Source organism: Micropterus salmoides, unplaced genomic scaffold (genome assembly GCF_014851395.1).
Source record: "Micropterus salmoides isolate LMB-PRFRI ecotype aquatic unplaced genomic scaffold, ASM1485139v1 Ms_hic_scaffold_7, whole genome shotgun sequence".
Lineage (NCBI taxonomy): Eukaryota > Metazoa > Chordata > Actinopteri > Centrarchiformes > Centrarchidae > Micropterus > Micropterus salmoides.
In genome coordinates this window covers 1980933-2005182 of record NW_024044459.1, presented here as the reverse complement: position 1 = coordinate 2005182, position 24250 = coordinate 1980933, and the positions used below count along the sequence as shown (strand labels likewise).

General features: G+C 40.4%; 1 protein-coding gene across 5 annotated transcripts; it reads left to right on the top strand.

Annotated features, from left to right (window-relative positions):
* Positions 1–907: 907 nt before the first annotated feature.
* On the top strand, positions 908–24245 carry LOC119892352 (endoplasmic reticulum mannosyl-oligosaccharide 1,2-alpha-mannosidase-like). 5 transcript variants are annotated; one of them, XM_038704550.1, is made up of 14 exons: positions 908–1084; positions 4426–4545; positions 5905–6013; positions 6300–6412; positions 11484–11617; positions 11699–11808; positions 12041–12220; positions 12562–12710; positions 14025–14213; positions 16520–16710; positions 17848–17968; positions 18421–18615; positions 18874–19005; positions 19905–24245. In XM_038704550.1, the coding sequence occupies exons 2-14, from the start codon at positions 4441–4443 to the stop codon at positions 20109–20111; spliced, it is 1935 nt and encodes a 644-aa protein (XP_038560478.1). In that variant the 5' UTR covers positions 908–1084; positions 4426–4440; the 3' UTR covers positions 20112–24245. The 5 variants fall into 5 exon arrangements, with proteins under 5 accessions (XP_038560478.1, XP_038560476.1, XP_038560475.1 ...); XM_038704548.1 differs by lacking the exon at positions 908–1084 and adding an exon at positions 1115–1204 and having other exon boundaries at positions 6309–6412; XM_038704547.1 differs by lacking the exon at positions 908–1084 and adding an exon at positions 1184–1204.
* The last annotated feature ends 5 nt before the right edge of the window (positions 24246–24250 follow it).

Genomic DNA, 24250 nt, shown 5'->3' with positions numbered 1-24250 from the left:
ATTGGCGAATAAAAAGATGGCATTACAGAACAAATAACACTGCAGTGGACTGAAAAGTTGGTCCTCCTTTTAGATTTACAGCTTTCAGTCCTGATTCTCACAAAATGAGTTGTTAATATCCTCTAGGTATGTGGGCAGGTCCGTTTTCCTCCAAATGGCTTAGGACCATAGTCATCGGTCGTTTGATTAACTTATTTGGGACCCAATTAGGAAGGTGTACCTTTATTGTTCTACATTACTTTTGGTCAATCAAAAGAGCACCAATACCAGACGTAAACATCCTTTTATCTATGGGAACAGCCTTTTCTCTAAACTAGTCATACAGAACAACAGGGGTGGTCTCCAAATGGTCGAAACCCAATCTTAGATGTCTATAAAACAGTTAAACAAAAGAATCCTTCTGTCAGTTTTCTTCACATTACAAAGAGGATATAATGGTTTAATTAACATTCTGATGCAATCACCTGGCCTAAAACCCAGCAGGTGACATTTTCAGAAGACAGAGAACACTGAAATACCTTTGGTAAGAAATATCGGCTTTGTTGTAACTTTTCAAACTCTACAAAACCATAAACTAAAAAGCAAGACTGACTTCAGGGTTACCAATTGATGTAGCTAGAGGGGTACACAGAACTAGTAAAGTATAGGCTATTTATGTCAGCTGTTGCAATTAAACTGCCATCCTTTTAATTAACAACTAAGGTGAGGGTGCAACTGTGTGTACACTCTGTCACGGTCAGCCATGGTTTTCGTTCACTTTCGGCGTCATGCACCACCATGCACCTGGAACGCTTTGAGGTTGGACTTTCGGAAGTTTCAACTTGGAAATATCCCAGTTCTGACCAGTCTCAAACGCGGCATTAGAGCCGACTGACAGCTGATCGAGATCAGATCAGATGTGATCAGCTGCTGCCGTCATCAGAAACGGACGTCGCTTCACGTGACACTTCAAGGGACGTCTCATCTCTCTAAATCATGGACTTCCTCGACTCCTCGAGGTGCATTTTAGGAATTGAGATGTCCTTCAAGATGGCGCGCTGATATCGATTTCCAGGTCACATGCTGATGAGGATCGAGCAAGGGGGTAAGCCAGACATCGGGCAGTGAAGCCGACCAAAGCCTGCAAACCGGTCGACTGATAATAACACAGCACAGCGAAAAGTTGAAGTCAATTGGACTAATTCCCAAGGAGGAGTTCATGAAAGTAAGGAGTATGTAAATCGCTAAAAAAAATGACCAATAAATTCAAAATGGCCGACTTCATGTTGGGTGTAGGCAATCGTTTCAAGAGGCATTTTTGTATGTCTGGACGTGATACACGTACCACAGAAATTTCGTACATGTAGGTGAAAGTTAGTTCGTGGGCTGCTCTGTAGAGGGTGCCAGCGAGCCATTTTGCCATGCCCATGCCTGAAACCCATACACTACGAAATTCTTCGCCACTCTTGAATTTTGTGCAAAGTTTGGTGAGTTTTTGAATAAGTTGAGCCCCCCAAAATTGAGGTTACTTTGCAGAAAAAAGTCTGAAAAAATTAAAGCTGCAAGCAGCGGGCCCTCTCACGTGTAGCGTGTCGAGGTGTGAGGTGGCTGCCTTGAAAATTCTGGCGGTGTGGCTGTAAATTTGCCATGGGCTTCGGACACTGCACAAACGTGTTAATCATCACTTCTTGTGTCCCCTTTTTGGCGTTACATAGCACTTCCCACTATGACTATAACTGAACATGTAGATGTGTTCGGGGCAGGACAGTTATCAAGCACATCAAGTTTGGTGCAGATGTGAGCATGTACACTGAAGTTAAAACAACTTCCTCTTTCATGGCAAATCATCAATTTTGGACGCCACAGGCATGCCGTTTCACGAAAACCCACCATTTGTTCAACTTTTAATCATCAAGGGCTTTAGAGTAGGCAAGGAAAATCTGAAGTCAGTCAGACTAATTCTCTAGGAGGAGTTCGTAAAAGTACGGAGCCAGTAATGACAAAAATGACAATAAAATTCCTGTTGGGTTTGGGGTATTGCTCCAAGAGGCTTTTTGGTGCGCCTGGACATGATACATGTGCCATAGAAATTTCATACATGTAGGTGAAACGTGCCATGGGGGCTGCTTCGTTAAAGGCCATTTCCTGTTGCCAGCAGGTGGCGCTGTGACTTTGAGTGAATATTGTATGCATTGCATGTGGATGTGTTCAGGGTGGGACTTTTATAGTACATTCCAAATTTGGTACAGATGTGAGCATGTAGACTGAAGTTACAACAACTTCCTGTTTTCTGACGAATCATCGATATTGGACGCCACGCCATGGCCATGCCGTTGCACGAAATCTCACCATTTGTACAACTTTTAATCATCAATGGCTTTAGAACGCACAGTACAAATCTGAAGTCGATCGGACTAAATTCGTAGGAGGAGTTCGTGAAAGTATGGAGTGTGTAAATCATCCAAAAATTACCATAAAATTCAAACTTCCTGTTGGGTTTAGAGCATCGCTCCAACAGGCTTTTTGGTACGTCTGGACATGATACATGTGCCACAGAAAGCAGGTGGCGCTATGACTTTGAGTGAATATTGGCATATCGATGTATTCAGGGCGGGACTCTTATAATGTATTCCAAATTTGGTGCAGATGTGAGCATGTAGACTGAAGTTATAATAACTTCCTGTTTTATGGCGAATCATCAATTTTGGACGCCACGCCACGGGCACGCCGTTCCATGAGAATTCACCATTTGCAAAACTTTTAATCGTCATTGGGTTTAGACTGCACAGCACAAATCTGAAGTCGGTCAGACTAATTCTCTAGGAAGAGTTCATTAAAGTACAAAGTGTGTAAATCGCCAAAAATGACCATTAAATCCAAAATGGCCGACTTCCTGTTTGGTTTAGGCAATTGCTCCAAAAGGCTTTTTGGTACATCTGGATATAATACATGTGCCACAGAAATTTCATACATGTAAGTGAAACGTGCGGCAGGACCTGCTTCTTTGAAGGTCAAAGTCGCTATGAAATGCGCCAATCCCATAAAATACAAAATTCTTCGCCACGTCTGAATTATGTGCAAAGTTTGGTAAGTTTTTGAATATGTTTAGGCCCCCAAAACTGAGGTTACTTTGAGGAAAAAAGAAAGGAAGAAATCCCCTCAGTTTCAATAGGGACCTCACACGTTTCGAACTCGGGCCCTAATAATCTCTTTAATTTCAATAGGTACCTCGCAGGGTTCTTGCTCGGGCCCTAATAATTTATTTTTAAACTAACACCTAACTACTACCAGTATGTGGTAATTACGATATTTCGAGGAAGTCACTGAAGGCAGCATGGGTGCATCTGAATCGTATTTGTTGTTGATAGTGAGCAGCATCCAGCAACACACCCTAAGCGCAGGTGGATGAAATGGAACTGATTTTTTATTATCGTTTTGATCATCTTAATAGTTATAAAGTGAGGACTACCCGCTGAAGGGAAGTGTTTTAAACATGAAGAGACCCCCGAGGCTGTTTCACAAACGTTGAGCTAACCGCAGCTGTTAACTTATTTTACCCTGCTGGTGGGGATTAGACTGGTTGCGCACATCTAACGTTAGTGCTGTAACGTTATACTTTACAAGGTAATGTCAGTTATGTATTTTTTTTCTGGGCGGCCATTAAATCCTCAGAAAAACAGTTAAACAAAATAAATGTTTCTCCTGTACGCTATATTATTTAGCCATGGTGTCGGTTGTGTTAGGCCTCAAGCCATGCCTCGGTCCACAGTTCGTGTGTGAATCCGACAAAACGTTATTTCGAGACACTGGCGCGTAATGAAGGGAAAGAGCCGCTACAGCGGGGCAGTAAACACCAGAGTTTAGCTCTTGTGTGAAAGTAAACTTAACGTTAGTATGTAGTTACAGTAAATTATTTGCTATGTTGTAACGGTTTCCTTCTGTTAATGTTTTATAAACTGCATAAGCTAATGTACATCGATATTAAGTAAGTTATTGATTCAATGAGCCTGTTGATATAACGTACGTGCGTTTGCAGACGTGATGACGGCTAACGTGATATAGCTAGCTGTGATGTTCTGTGCTAACAACCAACATCTATGCTTACATTTCTACTGAAATGAAACGGCACGAGAATTACTTAACGTTATGTTACTATGCTGTGCTGTGAATGTAGATTAACGATACAGCAGCTTTTATGTCATCGTGGAAACCTCCTAAGGTTTTCTCTGCAAAGCTAAATGTGTGTATAGTGAATTGTTACGTTAACGTTAGTCGTCGAAACTCTCCTCTTCATATCTGACAATATGGAATTCACAGCTCTCATGCTACCTACATCTAGTCCCCCTAGTTTGTTTGGAGCAGGGTTAATATAACCAGGCTTGCCCTCTCCACCTCGGCTCATCTCTTATTAACACTAGTAACTTTTCAGTGTGTCTCTTCCTCCAGGGCTGGGTCGCAGACATGCACCCACCATCTCGACAGGACTATGTAGCTATAAGCTTTGCTAGACAAGGAAGTGGAAGCTACAGTAACAGTAAGCAGTGGAGGAGGCAGTCCTGCTGGAGGGTGAGTGATCCCCATCTATGAGCTGCTTTGAAAGACCTTTCTTCTTCTTCTCTAGACTTGACGGTGCTCTGGTTTCCCACTCTGCAAAGACCTGCGAAGTACAATGCTATTGTGTTCCACTTTAGCCCAGTGCTGGCTTTAGTTGTCGATACTTTCCAACATATGCAAAAAGATTTAGAGGATTAGAAGAATCCTTGGTCTTCTTTTCTGTGCTGTGAGGTAGAGCTGGGTGTTGTGCCTGTGGTGAAATATTCAGAGTTTACTATAAATTTTTAAGGACAGAGTTATACCAAAAAAGGAATGACAAAACATACAACAGTTCTCAAAGTATCATTGCACAGGCTTTAATAAGTTCAAGTTTCTGTTGATTTGTCATTCCATCTATTAAAGAAATGCATGTTGCATATTTGAGATATTCCTGTGATCCTTTGAATAAAAGCTGTGGAGAAGCTGAAAATAACTGCAGACCACTTCTTGTCTGTTTTTATCATCAAATTGTGTTGGTCAGCTGCAGCATACCTGCAGCAACACAGTAATGTTGTGCTTGTGGATGAGCCACACAACTCAGTACAAATGTGCAGTCGAATCTTCATCGCTGCATAAGTAAGCGTTTAGATAGCAGTTCCTTCGGTTCTATGACTATGTGTAAGCTGTTGCAAACGATATACTTTACTAATGTTACATAAAATCTATATACCCGTACTACCCAAAGATATTAGACTTTATTCATTAAAAAAATATGTAGGAATGTATTCCATTTGTGAAAGCAAGTCAAAGTGGTCTCCTCAGAATTAGTGCAGTTGTGATACCAATTTCCAATAGTGCATTTAGCAACTTATTTTGCATATACTTCTGTACTTATTGCACTAATTTAAGTTAAGAGGTGGAATGGTGATGCGTACAAGTATGATATAGGGTAGTTGATCCATTCTTTAATGAAAGCCTTGGGTCTGGCATAATGGGGAAAGTTACAATGTTAGCAGCATGGTAATTTGACTCTTCAGAGAGTGGTAACATTACCCCTACTTTTGTATGTTGCCATATTATGCGACCAAAAGTGTTACGGTATCAGTATAAAGATGTACACTGCCAGGTGGCTTAGCAGAACTTGAACAGCCTTGGTGGTGGTGTGTGAATGATTAGGTTCATGGTTTGTTTTTAGAAAGCATAAAGGACATCATCTTAGCTGTGCTGCCCCTCACATGATCAGTACACCACAGCAGTTTTCCTATTCACACCTTTGTAGCACCACATTGATTTGAGTGATGACACCTGCTTGTTTGGTACCATAGACATTCTCCAGAAACTGGATAGAATTTGGCATTATTCTCCATCTTCCTCTCTTCTGCATACCTACAGAAATGGAAGCAGCTGTCCAGGCTGCAGCGGAGCCTCATCCTTTTCATCCTCGTCCTCCTGTTTATTTGTGGAATTGCTTCCTATCCTGCTGTAACTGAACACATCAGAGGTAATGCTATTATATTTTAAACATCTCCTTATGATATCCCTTTAATCTGAGTCTCTGGCATGCTGTCAGAGCTTTCAAGGAGCTGGAGCTGTTAAATGGCAACAGAATAATTAGTTTTTTAAAAGGTGAAGTTAAGGCAAGCATATTGATCATTTATCAGTTTGACAGGGGATCCTGGGGCTTCTAACCCGTGACCTTCAGTAATCATTAGCCTTGCCACTATTGAACTAATGTTGCTGCATTACTGTAATGCTTTTATACTAAATTTGCTTGTGTGTGTGTTGAGGCCTTACAGATGGCGAGCAAGACACAGACAGTAACAGCATCCTGAGGCCTGTCATCCCTCATGTGCCACCTCTCAAACAGGGCCCACCACCACTGCCAGAACAACCCTCCCAGGTTTCTATATATATGCTTCTCTTCTTTGAAGGGAAGCACTGGGTTTTATATTCAATGTCAATATATATATTTGGATAGACAGATTGTGTTATTCAGGTGACTGTAGTGAAGAGTTGGAGTTTTGTTTTGGAATTAGATAGTTGGTAGTGTTGTACCGAATGTTTTTTTACATTCAGAGCTTCCATTGAGGTTTTCGAATGAAGCTTCAAATTTCTGGCTCTCTTTGAAAGAGATTTGAATAAAGGGACATTTTAAATAAATTCAAATGATGTGATTGAGTGGTCAAGCTTCAGAGTACATGGGGAGAGTGAGCTGTGTGAATCAGGGAAATTGAACGTTATGTCGCTCTGCAATTTCACCGCCAAAACACTGGTGGTGGGGTTTCTGTGTTCCATTGTGATGACTTTTGCTGGTGAGCCGGCTAACTTCCGGTCTGGCCCTTCGCTAGCTTGAATGGGGTTAAAATGATAATGGTGAATACGGTGGCCCTGAGAGGCCAACGCACTGCAATTTTAGAAAAAACATTCAAATTCATCACAACACAACACATTTCCACAACACACTTCGACAACACAACACATTTAGACCACACAATGTTTGTGATGAATTTGAATGTTTTTTTTCTTAAATTGAAGTGTGTTGGCCTCTCAGGACCACCGTAGATGCAGCTCTTCTAGACTTTCCAAATGTTATAGACTGGATAGATCAAATAATATTGCGTCGACTCATGTTTTTACAGCCGCTTGTTTGGCCCCTAGTAGATCTGGCTTCAAAGTACAGAGCACTTCCTGTGAGCTACCTTGGATGCTACCAAGTCGACCAATCACAGTTCTTGTGGTCTGTGTTGCAGATGAACATGGAACAAAGACAAGACCTGTAGGTCTTCCTGTTTACAATCATTTACATAACTGTCAATGTGTATGGGGAATAACAGAAGTTTAGAATATACTGTCATGGCACTAAAGGTGCTGTGAAAAATTTGGGTAGGTGTAGGCATATAGGTGCACCAGTGCAATAAATTCAAAAAGTTAGTCTGGAGCCCTGCTACCTATTTTCACTATATTGGTAAATATGGTCACTAGACCCTTGCCACTTCGACTCTAATACGGAGTAAACTCAGGTCGGAGTCACCCTCACAGCCAAATCGAGCTCATTAACCCTCGAAGGGTTTAAATACAGAACTACCCTCTCCCTAGCGTAAATAGGATCTGGCTTATTTTTCTCTGCCTTTTTTGCTTGTTACGCTCACTCTCAAACACATTGGCAACGGACCCATCTGTGAATAGCCCCTTCTCTTCGTGCACAATCTGAATCAAAACACGATCATGCGCTGGAAGAACGATTATTACTTTCCCCCACAGAGTAGATTGTTGAATCAGTTCGGAGTTGAATGGTCCAAAACTAATGCATTCAAGTTAAGTCTGATAAGTTAGTCTATGTTCTTGACGTAGATATATATATATATATATATATATATATATATATATATATATATATATATATATATATATATAACATACCCACACACAGTGAGGAAAATAAGTATTTGAACACCCTGCTATTTTGCAAGTTCTCCCACTTAGAAATCATGGAGGGGTCTGAAATTGTCATCGTAGGTGCATGTCCACTGTGAGAGACATAATCTAAAAAAAAAACCATCCAGAAATCATAATGTATGATTTTTTTTTTAACAATTTATTTGTATGATACAGCTGCAAATAAGTATTTGAACACCTGAGAAAATCAGTGTTAATATTTGGTACAGTAGCCTTTGTTTGCAATTACAGAGGTCAAACGTTTCCTGTAGTTTTTCACCAGGTTTGCACACACTGCAGGAGGGATTTTGGCCCACTCCTCCACACAGATCTTCTCTAGATCAGTCAGGTTTCTGGGCTGTCGCTGAGAAACACGGAGTTTGAGCTCCCTCCAAAGATTCTCTATTGGGTTTAGGTCTGGAGACTGGCTAGGCCACGCCAGAACCTTGATATGCTTCTTACAGAGCCACTCCTTGGTTATCCTGGCTGTGTGCTTCGGGTCATTGTCATGTTGGAAGACCCGGCCTCGACCCATCTTCAATGCTCTAACTGAGGGAAGGAGGTTGTTCCCCAAAATCTGGCAATACATGGCCCCGGTCATCCTCTCCTTAATACTGTGTGTGTATGTATGTGTGTGTGTGTGTATGTATGTATGTATGTATGTATGTATGTATATGTATATATATGTATGTATATGTGTATATATGTATATGTATATATATATATATATATATATATATATGTGTATATATGTATATATGTGTATATATAATTATTTTCCCTCTCCCAAACTTAGGACAACAAAAAATTATTCTGTAAGGTCATCTTGTAAATGTATTCACTGCGCAATTAATCTGTTGACAGTTGTCCAACGAAGGTTAAAGTCAAGGGCAACTGGACTTGGTTGAAGATACTGGAAGACGTTTCTTCCCTCATCCAAAGGACTTCTTCAGTTCTGACTGACTGGCAGGGAAACTCAGCTATTTAACCTCAGTGGGGTCGTTGGCCCGGGTCATCGATACCGCTGGTTCGTTAGTGTTCCTGGTTGCTGTGACGACAGTCGTTACAGTCGTTAAGACTACCTGTGGCCAAGACTGAACGACCATCGTTGGTATCTTCACCTGAGGCCAATAGGTTACGTTTGTTGAGTTTCCTGGGAAGTGATGAAAGGACAGCATTGTAAGTGGGGGATAAGTGGTGGCGTAGACCCCCTTCTCTGTTCAATGACGGCTTCTCAACCCTGGTGTAGATGGCTTCCTTGACACCTCTTTCAAACCATCCATCTTCTCAGTCTAAAATGTGCACCTGGTGGTCCTCAAACGAGTGTCCTCTTGACCTGAGGAGTTGGCCCTTCTGTGTTGAGCCGTGCGTTTGTGTAGTGGTTGTTTAGTCTCCCCAATATACAGGTCTGTGCATTCCTCACTGCATTGGACAGCATACACTAGATTGCTTTTCTTGTGTTTGGGTGTGCGGTCTTTGGGGTGGACCAGCATCTGTCTTAGTGTGTTCTTGGGTTTGAAAAACACAGGGATGTTGTGTTTGTTGAAAATCCTCCTGAGTTTCTCTGATACTCCAGACAGATATGGAATCACAATGTTGTTGTATTTGACCTTCTTTTCCTCCCCTGTAGTTTTGTTCTTCTTGGATCTTGCGGCTGTTTTCACAAAGGTCCTTTTAGGGTATCCACAGGCTGTAAGTGCCCCCTTCTGGTGGTTCTGTTCCTTCTCTCTTCAATGTGTACAGCGCAGTCCAGGAACGCCAAACTGTTGTTGTGAACATCTTCTCGTGTGAATTTGATATTACTGTCCACAGAGTGGATGTGTTCTGTGAAGGCTTGCACTTCCTGGCTTTTAATTTTGACCCAGGTGTCGTCCACATATCTGTACCAGTGGCTCGGTGCTGTTCCTCTGAAGGAGTTGAGGGCTGTGCTCTTCCAGTATCTTCAACCAAGTCCAGTTGCCCTTGACTTTAACCTTCGTTAGATAACTATGACCTGGATGACTGAGAATCTTCATAGACATGTTGACAGTTGGTTTCACCGATAGACATATAGCTTAATAGAGCCCGACCGATTAATCGTTTTGCAGATATTATCGGCCGATATAAGCTTCTTGCAGATATATCTGCATCAGCATTTATAACAGCCAATATATGACTATTAAAAGAGAAACGGAGATTCTTCCCTCATGGTATGAGTGTTGCATAGTTTGCCCCCCAGAGGGAACGCTGCAGTTCCTTTGTTCAAAACACTGCAGCACCACAGAACAAAACATCAGCTGACCGCAGCCTACCAGGGCCACGAAGAGTAGCTCCTGGTAGCTCTCACACTCAGTGTTCCCAGTGAGTTAGTCAGTTGTCATGTCAATTACATGACTTAAATAATAATAAAAATAGCCCCATCACTTCTCCTCTGACCAGACCAGACTTCCTAACCCTCCTGTCTTTCACTTCCCTCTCCAGGCTCGCAATAGTATGATTAATGTTATGGTAATGATAGGTGAGTGGCGGTTACTCTGCTGACAAACGTGATTGTAGATTTATTTCTGGAACAATTCTAGCGAATGGTCCTCTTATTTCTCTCTAATTCATTACTTCTAAATATTCTTAAACCTCACTTACAGCAGTTGACGCTGCTCGTTGCTAAATTAGCCACAAAGCTGGCTAATGCCACATGTGTCAGTAGAGGAGCACTGACTTAATTGAGCGGTTAAACTGTATTGTATAAAATATTCCAAATATATCTGCGAGCTGCTTGTCTTGCAGTCGGTACGTTGGACATGAGAGGGGACTTAAATAAACAGGAGCTGAACAAGTAGGCCTAACTAACACGGCTTCCAGCCAAACAAAGTTATTTATCTATAAACTAGATGTGTGTACTACATAGTAGAAAGTAGTAATTGTGGCAGATTATATGTAAGATAATAACGTAGGTAAACTCAGGAAAAAAATATATAATTTTTTTTGCCTATTCAGGAGAGCCCTGTTTACCATTAATATTATAGCAGTGACATGAGATTAGATATATGGTATTATTATTGTAAGTCATAGTAGTATATTGATATATTTTTTTATAGTTTCTGTTTAGCTGGCCCTCACAATACATACACTATTTAATTTATTAATAATTTAATTAGATATTTGTAAAATGTTTTCTGTAGTATTATACATTTGACTTTGTCAAAACTTTAACATTTTGTTGTACTTTGTTCAAAGTACTATTATAACAATAGAAAAAGTTTATTTTTATACTGCGTTATGTCATGGTATCTTGGTGAGGTCTCAACATAACAAATATTAGGGATAATCTTTGCTTATGTCATGTGTCAAATATTGAAATCGGCATCGGACTTAAATCCCATATAGGTCAGGCTCTATAGCTTTAATTAAGTTCTAGTATCTGCAGTTTAGGAATGGGGGGGGTGTGCGTAATATTTACCTATAATGTGGATCAATCTGCTTTTCTTTCCTAACAACTCCTTACATGAAGTGAAAATTTTAATAGTAAAAAAGTTAATAGTTTGTCACCATTTGCCCAGAGGAAATTATCCAATAAGAGAGGACCACCTGTCCTTCAGAATCGTCTTCAGAAGAATGGAAACGTATCAGATACAGTGGTTGAAGAAAAGGCAGCGGGCAGCAAGAAAGAAGGGCCGGAGGGGGCCGTCATCAGGTGAGGCTTGGAGAGTGATCACAACTAAAGTTAGTTTTGTTTATATGTATTATTTATTGATTTATTCTCTGTGACTTTCAGCTGGCGTGGGGCAGTGATTGACAATGACCAGGCCACACAAGGCTCCAAGGATGGGGAAAGTAAGGAGGTTTCACCTGCTGACCAAAAGGCCAAATCATCAAAAGAGTCAGGTATCTGCAGGTTATTTTTAATCACCTTGAAATAGTAGTTTTCCATTGAGCACTTTCAACAAAATTAAAACAATTGGGTCTCAGTTTTTAGGAGGTTTGACTGTGTTTGAGTCAGACCATGAAATGTATCAACTTATCAACTAACTTATAAGTGCAACAGTCGAATTCCAAATCACTCTGTAGACTTGGATGGGATAATAAACTGTTATCTTGTCTATATTGTGTGTCACAGAAACTAGCAGGCCAGAGGCAGTGCGTGAAGCTTTCAGACATGCATGGAAGGGTTATAAAGACTTTGCTTGGGGCCACGATGAGCTCAGGCCGCTGTCTAAGTCCTACAGCGAGTGGTTTGGCCTGGGTTTGACGCTTATTGATGCCCTGGATACCATGTGGATCCTGCAGCTTAAAGAAGGTAGACTGATCCTTGTGCTTTCCAGCTGGGAATGTCTTCCACTTGACTAGGTCATTGCTATAGAAATATGTGTGTTCAGATAAAACCTTCTCAGGCTGCTCTTGCTACATAAACCACTTCTCCGTCATTTATCAGTATGTTAAGGATGTTCCACAACAGATCTAAATACACTACTCCTGTGTTACACTATCCCCTCTGTATAGCCTGAAAGTTCCGTCAGAAGTAGCATATTTAATGGATTGCTGAAGTGAGGAACAATTAAAATTAAATTTCAGATTATATTGGTGAATTTATAAATTAATCTGTATTTATTCCCAAATCTGTGTAATGCTGTGTTGTAGAGTTTGAAGAAGCAAAGGCGTGGGTGGCCACAGAGCTCACATTCAACAAGAATGTAGATGTCAACCTGTTTGAAAGCACCATCCGCATCCTGGGAGGCCTGCTGAGTACCTATCACCTGACCGGCGACATCCTGTTTCTAGACAAAGCTGTGAGTCCACACGCATGCAGTATTTACACAACTGTGGTATTTATTTTTGTGAACCCAGCTGTTTCATGTCCCAGCTTAACAAATACCGGTTGTTTCTGTTTTTGCTGAAGTGGATAAAAGTGTTGGAAGATATATTTTATCTACCATTGCCAGAAACTCTGAAAACCGCATACTGTAACTTATCCACATGTGTGCTTTCATGGCCTTATTATTTTCCTCCACATTTGACTGGGGAGCAGACAGTGTAAAATGTGTGTGAGGGTTCAACAATCGGAGGAATGGTTGAATTTGTTTGCTGAAACTTTGACCAAGTCTAAAGATTAATGCAATTATTTTTTATGTAGAAATACTTAGAGAAGGAAATTAACACCAGCCAAATGCGGCGGTGGATTTGCCGTTTGGCGGCCAAATGTTGGAAAGCTATACCTCCATGAAATAAGGCAGCATGAAAGCTAGTGTTAGGGAGCTAATTACAAAAGTTTTACTAGGAGTGTTTTTAGCTTTCAGCTGGGTAGTTAGTGGTCCAGTCAGTGTCTGACACACTGTCAGACCCTCTAATGGTCCTGCTGTCCTCCCCAGAGATCAAGGAGATTGATCCAGAGGCTGTATTAAAAAAAAAATAATGATCCCACAAAAGCTGTGATGCTGTGGCACCAGGACTCTGTCAGAACCAGGAGGCCAGAAGAGACTGATTGTAGAAAGTGAGCAGTCTGATGAGCAGGTTTAAGTTGAATGATAAGCAGCAAGAGTGAGCAGTGATAAGATTTAAGTTTGAATGATTTAATAAGCATCTTGTAAGTTTATAAAACAATTGACTGTTATGTTTTAAGTACATTTGATAACACTAATATAATTTTGCTTCAAATTTCACTCTGGGTCTTCTTTAAGTTTGTATTTGACATAATATATTATTATCTCAATTAATAGGTCAGAAACAAATGTATATGTGACACAAAAGGCAATTTATCATTTTGGTCGGTAAAAAATACACTTGGCCGGTGGATCTTTTGATCTACTAGCCACCTTGGCAGATGAGCCAAAAAGTTAATTTCCACCCCTGGGTGCAACTAACTTTTATTTTCATGAAATAAAACCCAAGGTGAAATCTTCAGATTGCTTGTTTTTCCCAGAAATTCTCTAGAAACCCAAAGATAGTGAAGTTATATCAAATAAGACACAGAAACAGAACATCTACACATTTCAAAACACGGAGCATATGTAATTAAAGTCAGTCATGAATGACACTTGAATTTGAGATTCTCAGTACCTTTCATCTGCAAATATCTGCGTGTAATCTGCATTCTTTCATTGCAGAAAGACATAGGCTCCAGGCTGATGCCAGCCTTCAACACCCCGTCCAAGATCCCCTACTCTGATGTGAATATCGGGAAAGGCACGGCCCACCCCCCTCGCTGGACTTCGGACAGCACTGTGGCCGAGGTTACAAGCATCCAGCTGGAGTTTAGAGAGCTCAGCCGCCTCACCCAGGAACCACAGTACCAGGTAATTGACCAAGGGATATGGCCCCGCTGATCCAGAGTCTGCCCAGAGAGTTTTAAGATCGGCACTTAGGCTCAGCTTTCCATTTGTAATAGTGCTGACACAACTTGATGTCGTGCTGTTACATAACATTGCACTGCACAACAGCACTGACTGATACCACATCCCATCTGCAGTTGCTGTTTTAAACTGGTCTGAAGCAGCATGAATTTGGCATTTCGTGAAGATTATGATTACTCAAGTAATTATTTTAGTCCTACGTTAAGCTGAAAGCACAACTGAGGCTGGCAAATTACAGCTGAAGCCAATGAGAACACGAAGTGCAACAATCTGAGGGGATAAATACTAACAACATAGCATTTTCCTCTGGCGCCACCCTCAAGTTAACGTTTTACAGCGGGGTTTTTTGCTCCCTTTGTTGTAAGATCTAGGAGGTGCTAAATTGTCTCACCAATGGTTTATCCATCAAGTAGTTTTGTCTTCAGTTTTTGTCATTAGCATTACAGCCTCGCCGAGCTGCAAGTAGCATGTAGCTATAGACCGTACACAATTGGAGAACTTGTTGTCTAGACTGGGTGTTTTTCCTAAAATAATCTTGTATGCATTGATGCTTACTGGGTTTGATATCAGCTGCTGCTTTCGTTGCCTTGCAGCAGCCATGGTCATCTCTCCCATCGGACTGTGGCTAGCTGTCAACTGCAGGCTAATAAATTCGTGGGTCACAAGAGATGGGCCACATACGAACCCAAGAAGTCTTGTTAACATGGTACGTGTCTTAGCCCACAGAACTGCAAGGATTCTCCTTAAAAGGAAATTTTGAGAAGACACGTAAAAACTGATTCTGTCTGAGAATCTTACGCACCCAGCACCCAAACCCAGTCCTGTTTAGTCATTTGGTAACAGGAACAAAACGCATGGACCAGGTTCATCAGTCATTACTGCTGCCCAGAATGATAGAATCTACTGCAGATTTTCTGAAAAATGTAAACATTGTTTGGGGTCAATTGTAGTAATAAAGAATTCACTGATAATCAAGGAAATGTAATTGTTACTAAAAGAAACGTTAAAAATGGACTTCAGCTTTAGTGTATACAGATTTATTGTGGTTATTTAATGTATATGGATGGTGAGCAACGCTGTAGTTGCAGACTATGGGCTAATATGCACAGGGTTATGATCACAACCCCCTCCAAGCAGGCATACTGACTAACTGGAAGGAGACGTTGGTAATACAACAAGGACATGATCGCACACTAATAATGGTCTTTGTTGGACCGTACAACCCACCTGGAAGTGCTGTTACCAGGCCTTGACCCTTTCCAGAGATATTGTAACAACTGGACAACATTGCAGGCGGGTGTAAATAATGCTAGGATTGCTTAAATTTCTGTTAATTGTTAATACTGCAAGATTTAACACAAATTTAACTGCAGGGAAAGGACAGTGAGGGTCCATCAAATGCAGTTGTGAGTGTAGAGAATACTGTATTCAGGATATAAGAGAGGAGTGGAGCAGGAGACTGTGATGATGAATCATTATCTTCTCTTACTCTCTGTACAGGAAGTAACTGCTCTCCATTACAGGGGCCATTCTTGGCATCCGCCACTGAATTTAGCAGAGAGTCCAGACTAGGGCTGGGCTATAAAACAATAATAATAATTATCTTGTAACAGTTTTCCTCAATACCAAATGTTCATTAAATGTTTGATTTAATTCATTTCAATCACAAACAAATTAACACCTATTTTTTCTTTTTTTTGACGAAAGATTTTGAAAAAGATTTTACTTAATTTTACTCCTGTATTTTTGTTAAAAGATTTTATCATAATAGTTTTGAGTGTTCTACCTCAGATTTGCGAAGTGATCAGTGTTTGTCATCAAGTGTTTGTTCTGACCATAAAGAAAAGTTTAAAACCACAATTAACCATCTTCAGCTTTCACTCAGGAGCAAAAGTCAGCCTTTAACTTGAAAGAAATAATGATTTCACATTTATCCTGATAATTATCGATATCAAATGATACAACCATTTTTTTTATTGTAGTAATAGCAATATAGTATTTCTGATTTCCATCACATAATTTATTCATGTGTGTTTTCGGCTGTAGGGTACTATACGGGGGGGGCTTCCCCCAGGAAAATGTCTAGTGTTAGACGTATGTTGTGCTGATTGTTAAATCAATTGGCAAGTCAGTGTGGGTTTAGGCATTTATAATTAGTGTTCTTGATATTTTACAATTATTTTTCTGTCAAGCTAATTTTCCAAAACCCCCCCATATATTAACTCATCCTGACTTCTTAACTTTCCCAGGCTGCTGTGGCTGAGGTTATGGAACAGGTCCACAAGCTGGACGGCAAGCTGGACGGTCTAGTGCCAATGTTCATCAACACAAACAATGGACAGTTCACGCATCAAGGCATCTACACATTGGGAGCCAGAGCAGACAGCTACTATGAATACCTGCTGAAACAGTGGATACAGGGAGGCAAGAAGGAGAACCAGTAAGTCGGACTAAAGATTCCCAGCATTCACTTTCACATGAGTGAATGAATAAATAAATTTAGTTTAGTAGTTATTAAAATCAATCCGCAGACTTGAAACTTAGCTCATTATAGCTAATGCATCATAATGAAACACACATCCTCCAGAGTTTACATTAAACAGTTTCCGGGTTTAACTAAAGGTGCTATCAGTTTGCATTATGGTAAGTACTGAACCTGGTGTTTTTGGAGTTTGAGCTAACTAGGGACAAATCTGGACATCTTAGTCCCATATGTCTAATCTACTGATCATTTTCAGTATCCATTAATGTGCTAATTACATTCTCTATTAATTTTTTGTTTCTAAAAGTTGTGTCAGTTTCTCAGAGACTTTAGTCCAAAACCCTGAGGGATTTGTTTTATTGTCATACAAGAGAAAGAAAAGCAGCCAATCCTCACATTTTTGAGCTGGAACCAGAAAATTAGGAAAATCAGTAAAATAATGAATCCTTCAAATAGTCCATTCTTTTTACCTCACTTGACTAACTAACTAAATGTTTTAGCTCTAGGTGTATCTCTGCCAGATACATTGATTTAAAAGCGGCCAATATTTACTTTGCATTTGACACTGGCTGGTGTTTTAAAGGATACCTATTATACTGCATTTCCAGCCCTATATTGTGGTGCTGTGACTCCTGCATGGAAGCTTTGCATGGCTCAATGTAAAAATCATTTTGTATCTTATACTGGCCCTTCAGGCAGGCCCTCATTTCAGCCTCTGTCTGAAACGAGCTGTAGATGCTCATGTTTACCAGGCTGATGTTGCTGCAGGTACAGTATTTATACTGTTCTATCAGCACTAGCAGTGTTTAGTTACTTTGGCTGCGTCAGTGGGACCGATAAACGATGGATACACTGGAACAACAATGCACACACTCAGCACCACTTGAGGGTTAGATTAGGCAGCTTTGAATATCTGAAATGTTTTTGTTTTAAACTGTTTTGTGTCATTTCTGGGTTTTGTACTACATCAGTTGGCATGTATGTTGGAGTTAAAGGGGAATATATTCGATGTTCACTCAATTAATTCTTGAAGAAATCATCTGCTGCATGATTCTGTCTGCGCGTGTGTGTGTGTGTGTGTGTGTGTGTGTGTAGGCTCTTGGAGGACTATCTGCAGGCAATCGAGGGTGTAAAGAAGAACCTGTTGCAGAAGTCTTCACCTAATGGCCTCACCTTTGTTGGAGAGCTCTCCCATGGACAGTTCAGCCCTAAAATGGTCAGTAATTCCTCAACGTTCTCCTACCGATCAGTACTAATTTAATCTTAGTTGTGAACCTTCTGTTACCCTGTCAAATGCAAATTCATTATAATGTTCCCTCTTGTTGACCAAGGTGGTCCAAGTCTGTTCAGTCAGGGTTAGTTGGTATTGATAGTAAGGGAGATCATTTAAAAGCATGTGGTGTTGAAAGATTGTAATGAACTGTACATTCATGTATTCTTCATGGATCTACATGAAATCACATCACTGTACATTTATTTGCCTCGCTAACAACTGGCTTCAGTGGGCCTTAGTGGGCGTTTGAAACAAAGAGCTAAACACTTCTGAAACATGTTTTCATTTCTTGGGTTTTGTGCCTATTTTAAAATATGGACAAACATTCTGAGCTGAGTTGATGTAATCTGAATATTTTATAAGCTGTCTGTTAACTCCCGGTTGGGTTTTTTCAGGACCATCTAGTGTGTTTCCTGCCAGGCACTCTGGCACTTGGTGCCTACAACGGTCTGCCTACCGATCACATGGATCTGGCCAAACAGATGATGGAGACCTGTTACCAGATGTATGTCAAGATGGAGACGGGCCTCAGTCCAGAGATCGTCCACTTCAACATGCATCAGGGCAGCACCCGAGACATCGACGTGAAGGTAGGTAGAGACAGCGCTGCAGGAGAGGGTAAAGCGTGTCCGCGTCTAATCATGCAGCAGTGTCCTTTTTAATAACATACTTTAGTACCTACAAACTTGTGTCATTCCAAATTTCCCACTCATGACACAACTCGCATACAAAACTGAGGATGTTTGGGAAGAATGGGACAATCATGAATGATTTAGGAAGAGAGAGAGTTTAAATCAAGCAGATGTTGAAACTCAGAATTTTGTCTTCTTTTGTTTTCTGTGTGATAGCTTGCGGACAGACACAACCTCCTGCGACCAGAGACAGTTGAGAGTCTCTTCTACCTGTACAGGTTCACCAAGGACCACAAGTACCAGGACTGGGGCTGGGAGATTCTCCAAAACTTTAACAAATACACCAAGGTTAGTAGGATGAAGGCTGTCTACACTGATCTGTGTGGATCAGACAAACTAAGAATCAGTCTGCAGTCTAATGCAGAGCTGTCTGCGTCCCTCACACGATAAGGATTGGTAACATCTGTTATCATTAAGTCCATATTAAACAGCCTGTTGGCATAAACCATATGGAAAATGCAAGAAAGTAAGGAAAAGTCTGTAGTCTGTATCCACATCTATTCAGATATCTATACAGCCTCTGTGCTGCCCCCGGCTCTCTCATGCAGAGCTCCCAGTCACTCTGTAGCTGTCAGTCGAAGCTCTCTCCCTCCACTATGCTGGGTCTTCCTCGCACAACTTAAATGGAGCGATTTTCCGCGTGTTTGCGTCATTTGCACCGCCTGATGGGAACTGCATCTTTGCATTGACGTTATATGTAATCAGGCCGTGCGGAATACTCGCTTCACGTTGTTTGTGGATGTTTCGTTAAAGACGCAGTTATGCATTAGGCTGAGTTTAGTTATCCGTGCAGAACTACAGTCAGCTAGTAGTTCAAGTAAGTAAATGTACATATATATAGCCCCACAGGGCAAGACAAAAGGCATATCTTTCCTGCACTGCTTCCCTCATTGTCCTTCTGCTTGAGTGTTTCTTTTTCCTGTTTAATATCTAACAGCAGGTATGGACGGGCCAGTGTGTAATTATTTATTTAAGCAGTTAATTATTGCCTTCTCAAAAAACTTGTCAAAGGAGTTAAAGTTAGGAACTACAAATCTCCCATGTATTAACTAACAAATACCCTTCACAGTTTATTCCAAATAATTCACTTGTGTTTGTCTCTCATTTACAAAGGAGAAGGGTTAGGTTCTCAATCTGTAATCTTTCTAAAATCTAATGTGGACAAATCCCTGTTCCTTTCTCCTCAGGTTTCCTCTGGTGGTTACACCTCCATCAATAATGTGCGAGACCCAGACTACCCAAGTCCCCGAGACAAGATGGAGAGCTTCTTCCTGGGAGAAACCCTGAAATATCTGTACCTGCTATTCTCAGATGACCCCAACCTCATTAGCCTCGACCAGTATGTATTCAACACTGAGGCTCACCCCCTGCCTATATGGCCTTCCACTGCGTGAGACACGCGCGCACACACACGAATTCCAGTGGTAGATAAAACTGTGTATAAACAAGACAAATATCTCAGGGTTGGTTTAATACCAAGAGAATTCCTTCGTCTTCAGTTTCAGTAACTGAATATTGTGATAAAACAACAACCTTGACGGGAAAAAAAGCCTACTTTTCACTGATCGAATCAACTGTTCGCTATGAGCTGATGACAGGAGCCTGGTTCAGTTCGTGGTTTGTTTATTTATTTGCCTGGTGGATTTCATTGCGTGGTTTCGTAGTGAGTTTATACTGGAAGCAGAGGAAGGTTTCTGTCCTGACTGCCCATCAGCAGTAAAGAAAAACCTGATTGTGACTGAACTGAAGATTTCTCAGTCTCATGTTCCCGGGATGAGGAGGAGTGTCGGGTTGGACTGATAGGTGTTTGAAAGCTTATACTGATATTTTCAGTTGAAGGTTTTGAGCTTTTGCAGTTGTATTCTTATTAAAGTGTAAATGCTTCTGAAACTGCATCTAAACGTTTATGAAACAAAGCCAATATCTGCCCCTGTGGTCTGACCCCAGAGCTGGGAATGACCGCAGGCTGGCTGCCTTCGTAGCAAATCGTTTCCTGACAGCAGCCACCAGCTGTCTGAACTAAAACCAACCCCTGCCTGCTGCATCTACAGCCTGACCGCTCCGCTGACATGTCTGTACATAGGTGTGACTTTTGCAGGGATATGAGAAAAAGCTAATTACTCATCACACTGTGTGTAATATAGTCAACAAGGGCTCTGGCTCTGAATCCTCAAATGTCCTCTTTCTTATGCTGTCCATGTATTTGCTGTCCTGCTGCGTTCATGTCATATAGGAAATATGACTTTACAATGAAATATCTCTGTTTAGCAGTGCTGGGAGCAGCCTTCAGATCCTTTACTTAAGTAAAAGTACAGAAATATTTCTGCCAAATATATTAAAAGTGAAAGTACTCATGGCTCCATATGAAGGACCGAATTATTGTCTTCAACCTGGAAACCCAAAAGCTGTATATAAGGGGGCAATTATTAGCTGTGTTATTCAGTGTGCAGGGAAGACATGGCAAATGAATTGGTGAATTCTTGAGGCACAATTTAAATTTTCCATTTTCACCAGTTATCTAAGATGTCTTAGTAAATGCTTTAATAAATCCATTAATTACAATGTATGAACCCTTTTTTAATATCCCTAATAAGACATACTTTAGTGGTACCCAACATTTTAATATTGCATCCAGTGGAGCTGACCTACTTTCAAATGCTGTGCAGTTTTTGTAACAACGCATCATATTTTATAAGTTTTATAGTATGTTTGTCTTGCATGTAAAATCTTAATCTGAAAAGTAAGCAGTAACTCCAGAGGAGAGAGAAATGTACATTTTCCCCTTAATTAACTGTAGAGGTAGCCTGGCATTAGACTGGAACCTCTCCGTTCATTTAAAATTTCCAAGGGGCGTTATCGATGGGCACAGACCAAAATGCCTCTGGACGCAATTCAATAGACCTACAACCAATCAGTAACAAATGTGGTCAAATTATGGTAAACAGTACACTAAAATGTTTCTGAAAACATTTGAGGAAGGAAAGTAGGCAATGCAGTAACAGAATCTTTATTCATATGCCAGTTTGTGTTGGATACCGGTCCAGCCCTACAACCAATCAGAGCAGAGAAACGTGACTTTTCTTAAATCTTTTTCTAGCATTGCTTTAATTCAAAACTTGAAAATGCATAATAATAAATCTTTATTTAATCATGGTCTATCAGGTATTCGCCACAAACACAGCAATCATATAGTACTATTTTTGACAGTAAAAAAAAGTGTATTTTTAAACTAGTTATCTTGGTGAGTTCTCATAACTACACATAACAAATGATACAGAACATCCGTTATGAAAAGAATATCGGCCAATGTTTCAGATTTTAAAACCCTCAAGTATCAAAATCGTTATCAATCTTAAAAATCCCCCTTCGGTCGGGCCATAGTTGCTATTCAGTTAAACTCAGTTTATTCCCACTGACATGAACGCAGCATCAGATGATCATGGTTTGATGATTCCAGATGTAGTTATGAACTGTGAAGCTTTTGTTTTGAGGCCACCCCCATGGGTTCATGTGTCTGTGCTGAGCAGCTGCTCCTTAATGTTTGCGTCTTTATAATTTTGCCATTTTCCTGGTGTAGAGTACATTTGCTTTCCTTTCAAGAAATGAATTCTTTTTAAATATAAATCTAGCATAATATATTGATTTGTAGTGTATAATTGCAGCTACCTGAATACAGTGAGCTCTCTTGTGCATTTGTTTTTTGTAGCCACAGCTTGCAGTCATTCATGTAAATATTACTAGTTTACGTATAGCTCTACTTGTAGGTGTTTTTTAAGAATTTGTATTGAGACCAAGCTCATGCTGTACATTCTTTGTAGTGTTTTCTTGTCTCACTTATGCCTTTTTAACGTTGCTTCAGACAACTGTCCGTTCGTTTCCATTTCTATCCATTCCAGAGATTTGTACATGTGCATACATTTCCTACAGTATAAGGTTACTCTGATCACTGCTTTTACAGTAGAACAGTGAAATAAGGATTGATATTTTAGAGAAATTAGGTTTACATAATGCTCATCTCTACCAGAGTGTGCATTTAAATCCTGCCTACAAGGGCTCTGTGTGGTCCCTCCCTGGATGTATTTCAGCAGTATTTTTGAGCCAAAGATATGTTGAAAATCTAATCGGCCCTGTGGTTTGCTTTGTATGGGCTTTCACCATGAAAAGCCATTTCTCCAAAGCCGCCTCTTTCAGGAAAACACAAAGGAGATATTTTTTGTGCTTTTGATAACAATTTCGCTAGTGAGAGTTTTGAAGGCTAACACTACTATATTTAGACTTAAGTGACTGATTCACTTATAGTTTAGTCAAAGCCACCAAGCAGACTGCTTTTAATAGGAGGCTGCACACAGAGACATCATTATTTAGTCTTCATGATCAGTGCATAAAACTTTGGTTTTCATCATAAAGTAATTTACAGTGGCCACCAGAATGTAAAGTGGCAAAAGTGTACTTTTGCCAGAATAGAAAGATTCAAACGTCATGTAGACCATCATATCAAGTGCAAGAGAAATACAGCATTTATAAACTTAACTCACATAGCTGAAAAGTTAAAAGCTCCATCTTGGAGCAGCTGGTATAGTTGGGAGGATTACTCCTTCATTTACAGGGCTCCAAATGAATTATGGGTACTGAATTATTTTTTTTTCCAGGGCTTAAGAAGTTTGTTACTGTGTGAACAAACACTGCCTATTATTTTGGGTTACTGTCATAGACAAACATGTTAAAACTAGAGCCCAACCGATATGAGGTAATTGCAGATAACTTGGTATGTCCGTTTTTGCCAGTAAATGACAATCATCATAATAATGTTGAGTGTTGTCGTAGCATAGTTTGTCCAGGAGAAGGCACTCTGCAACTCCCTGTTGGCACACCACGAATCTACCACAAAACACAGCGGACAAAATCAACTGTACTTTTGTTCAAAGTAGTATATATAACAGTAAAAAAAAATTTTAAACTTTTTTTTTTAAACAGTTATCTTGGTGAGGTCAAAATCTGTATCGGTCGGGCTTCAGTTAAAACGTTTTGGTCTTGAAGCATTTGCAAATACTGATGCAATTACATATGAACATGTTCACGTTATTAGATTTACTGTAAATAGAAGATGGTGTTAGTGAGAGAAATGTTTACAGAAATACTGAAACCACTCATGCAGCATAATCATCCTCACCTGACTGCTCAGTGTGTTCCAAACTGCCACAGTTTTACCCAAATAGTCTTTACACAGCTTGTGACAGGTTCGAAGAGGCTGACAGACAAAACCAGTCACCATTAGAATCCAATGAAAGTGGGTCTAAGCTGGATATGCCTGTTTGGGGATGTCTGATACTTAAAGAATATCTTTAGTGTAGTGTCTTCAGCTTTACTGTGCTGAGGTGTTGACAGACCAGAATCTCTCCTGGAGACTTTCTGAAAAGTAGAAATCAGAATCCAGTAAATGTTTCAAAGACATTGTTACAAACTGCAGTTTGTCTGTGTCAGACCTGACATGTCCTACATCAGTCTGAAGTCTGGTGGGGTTTTTTTTTCAAAC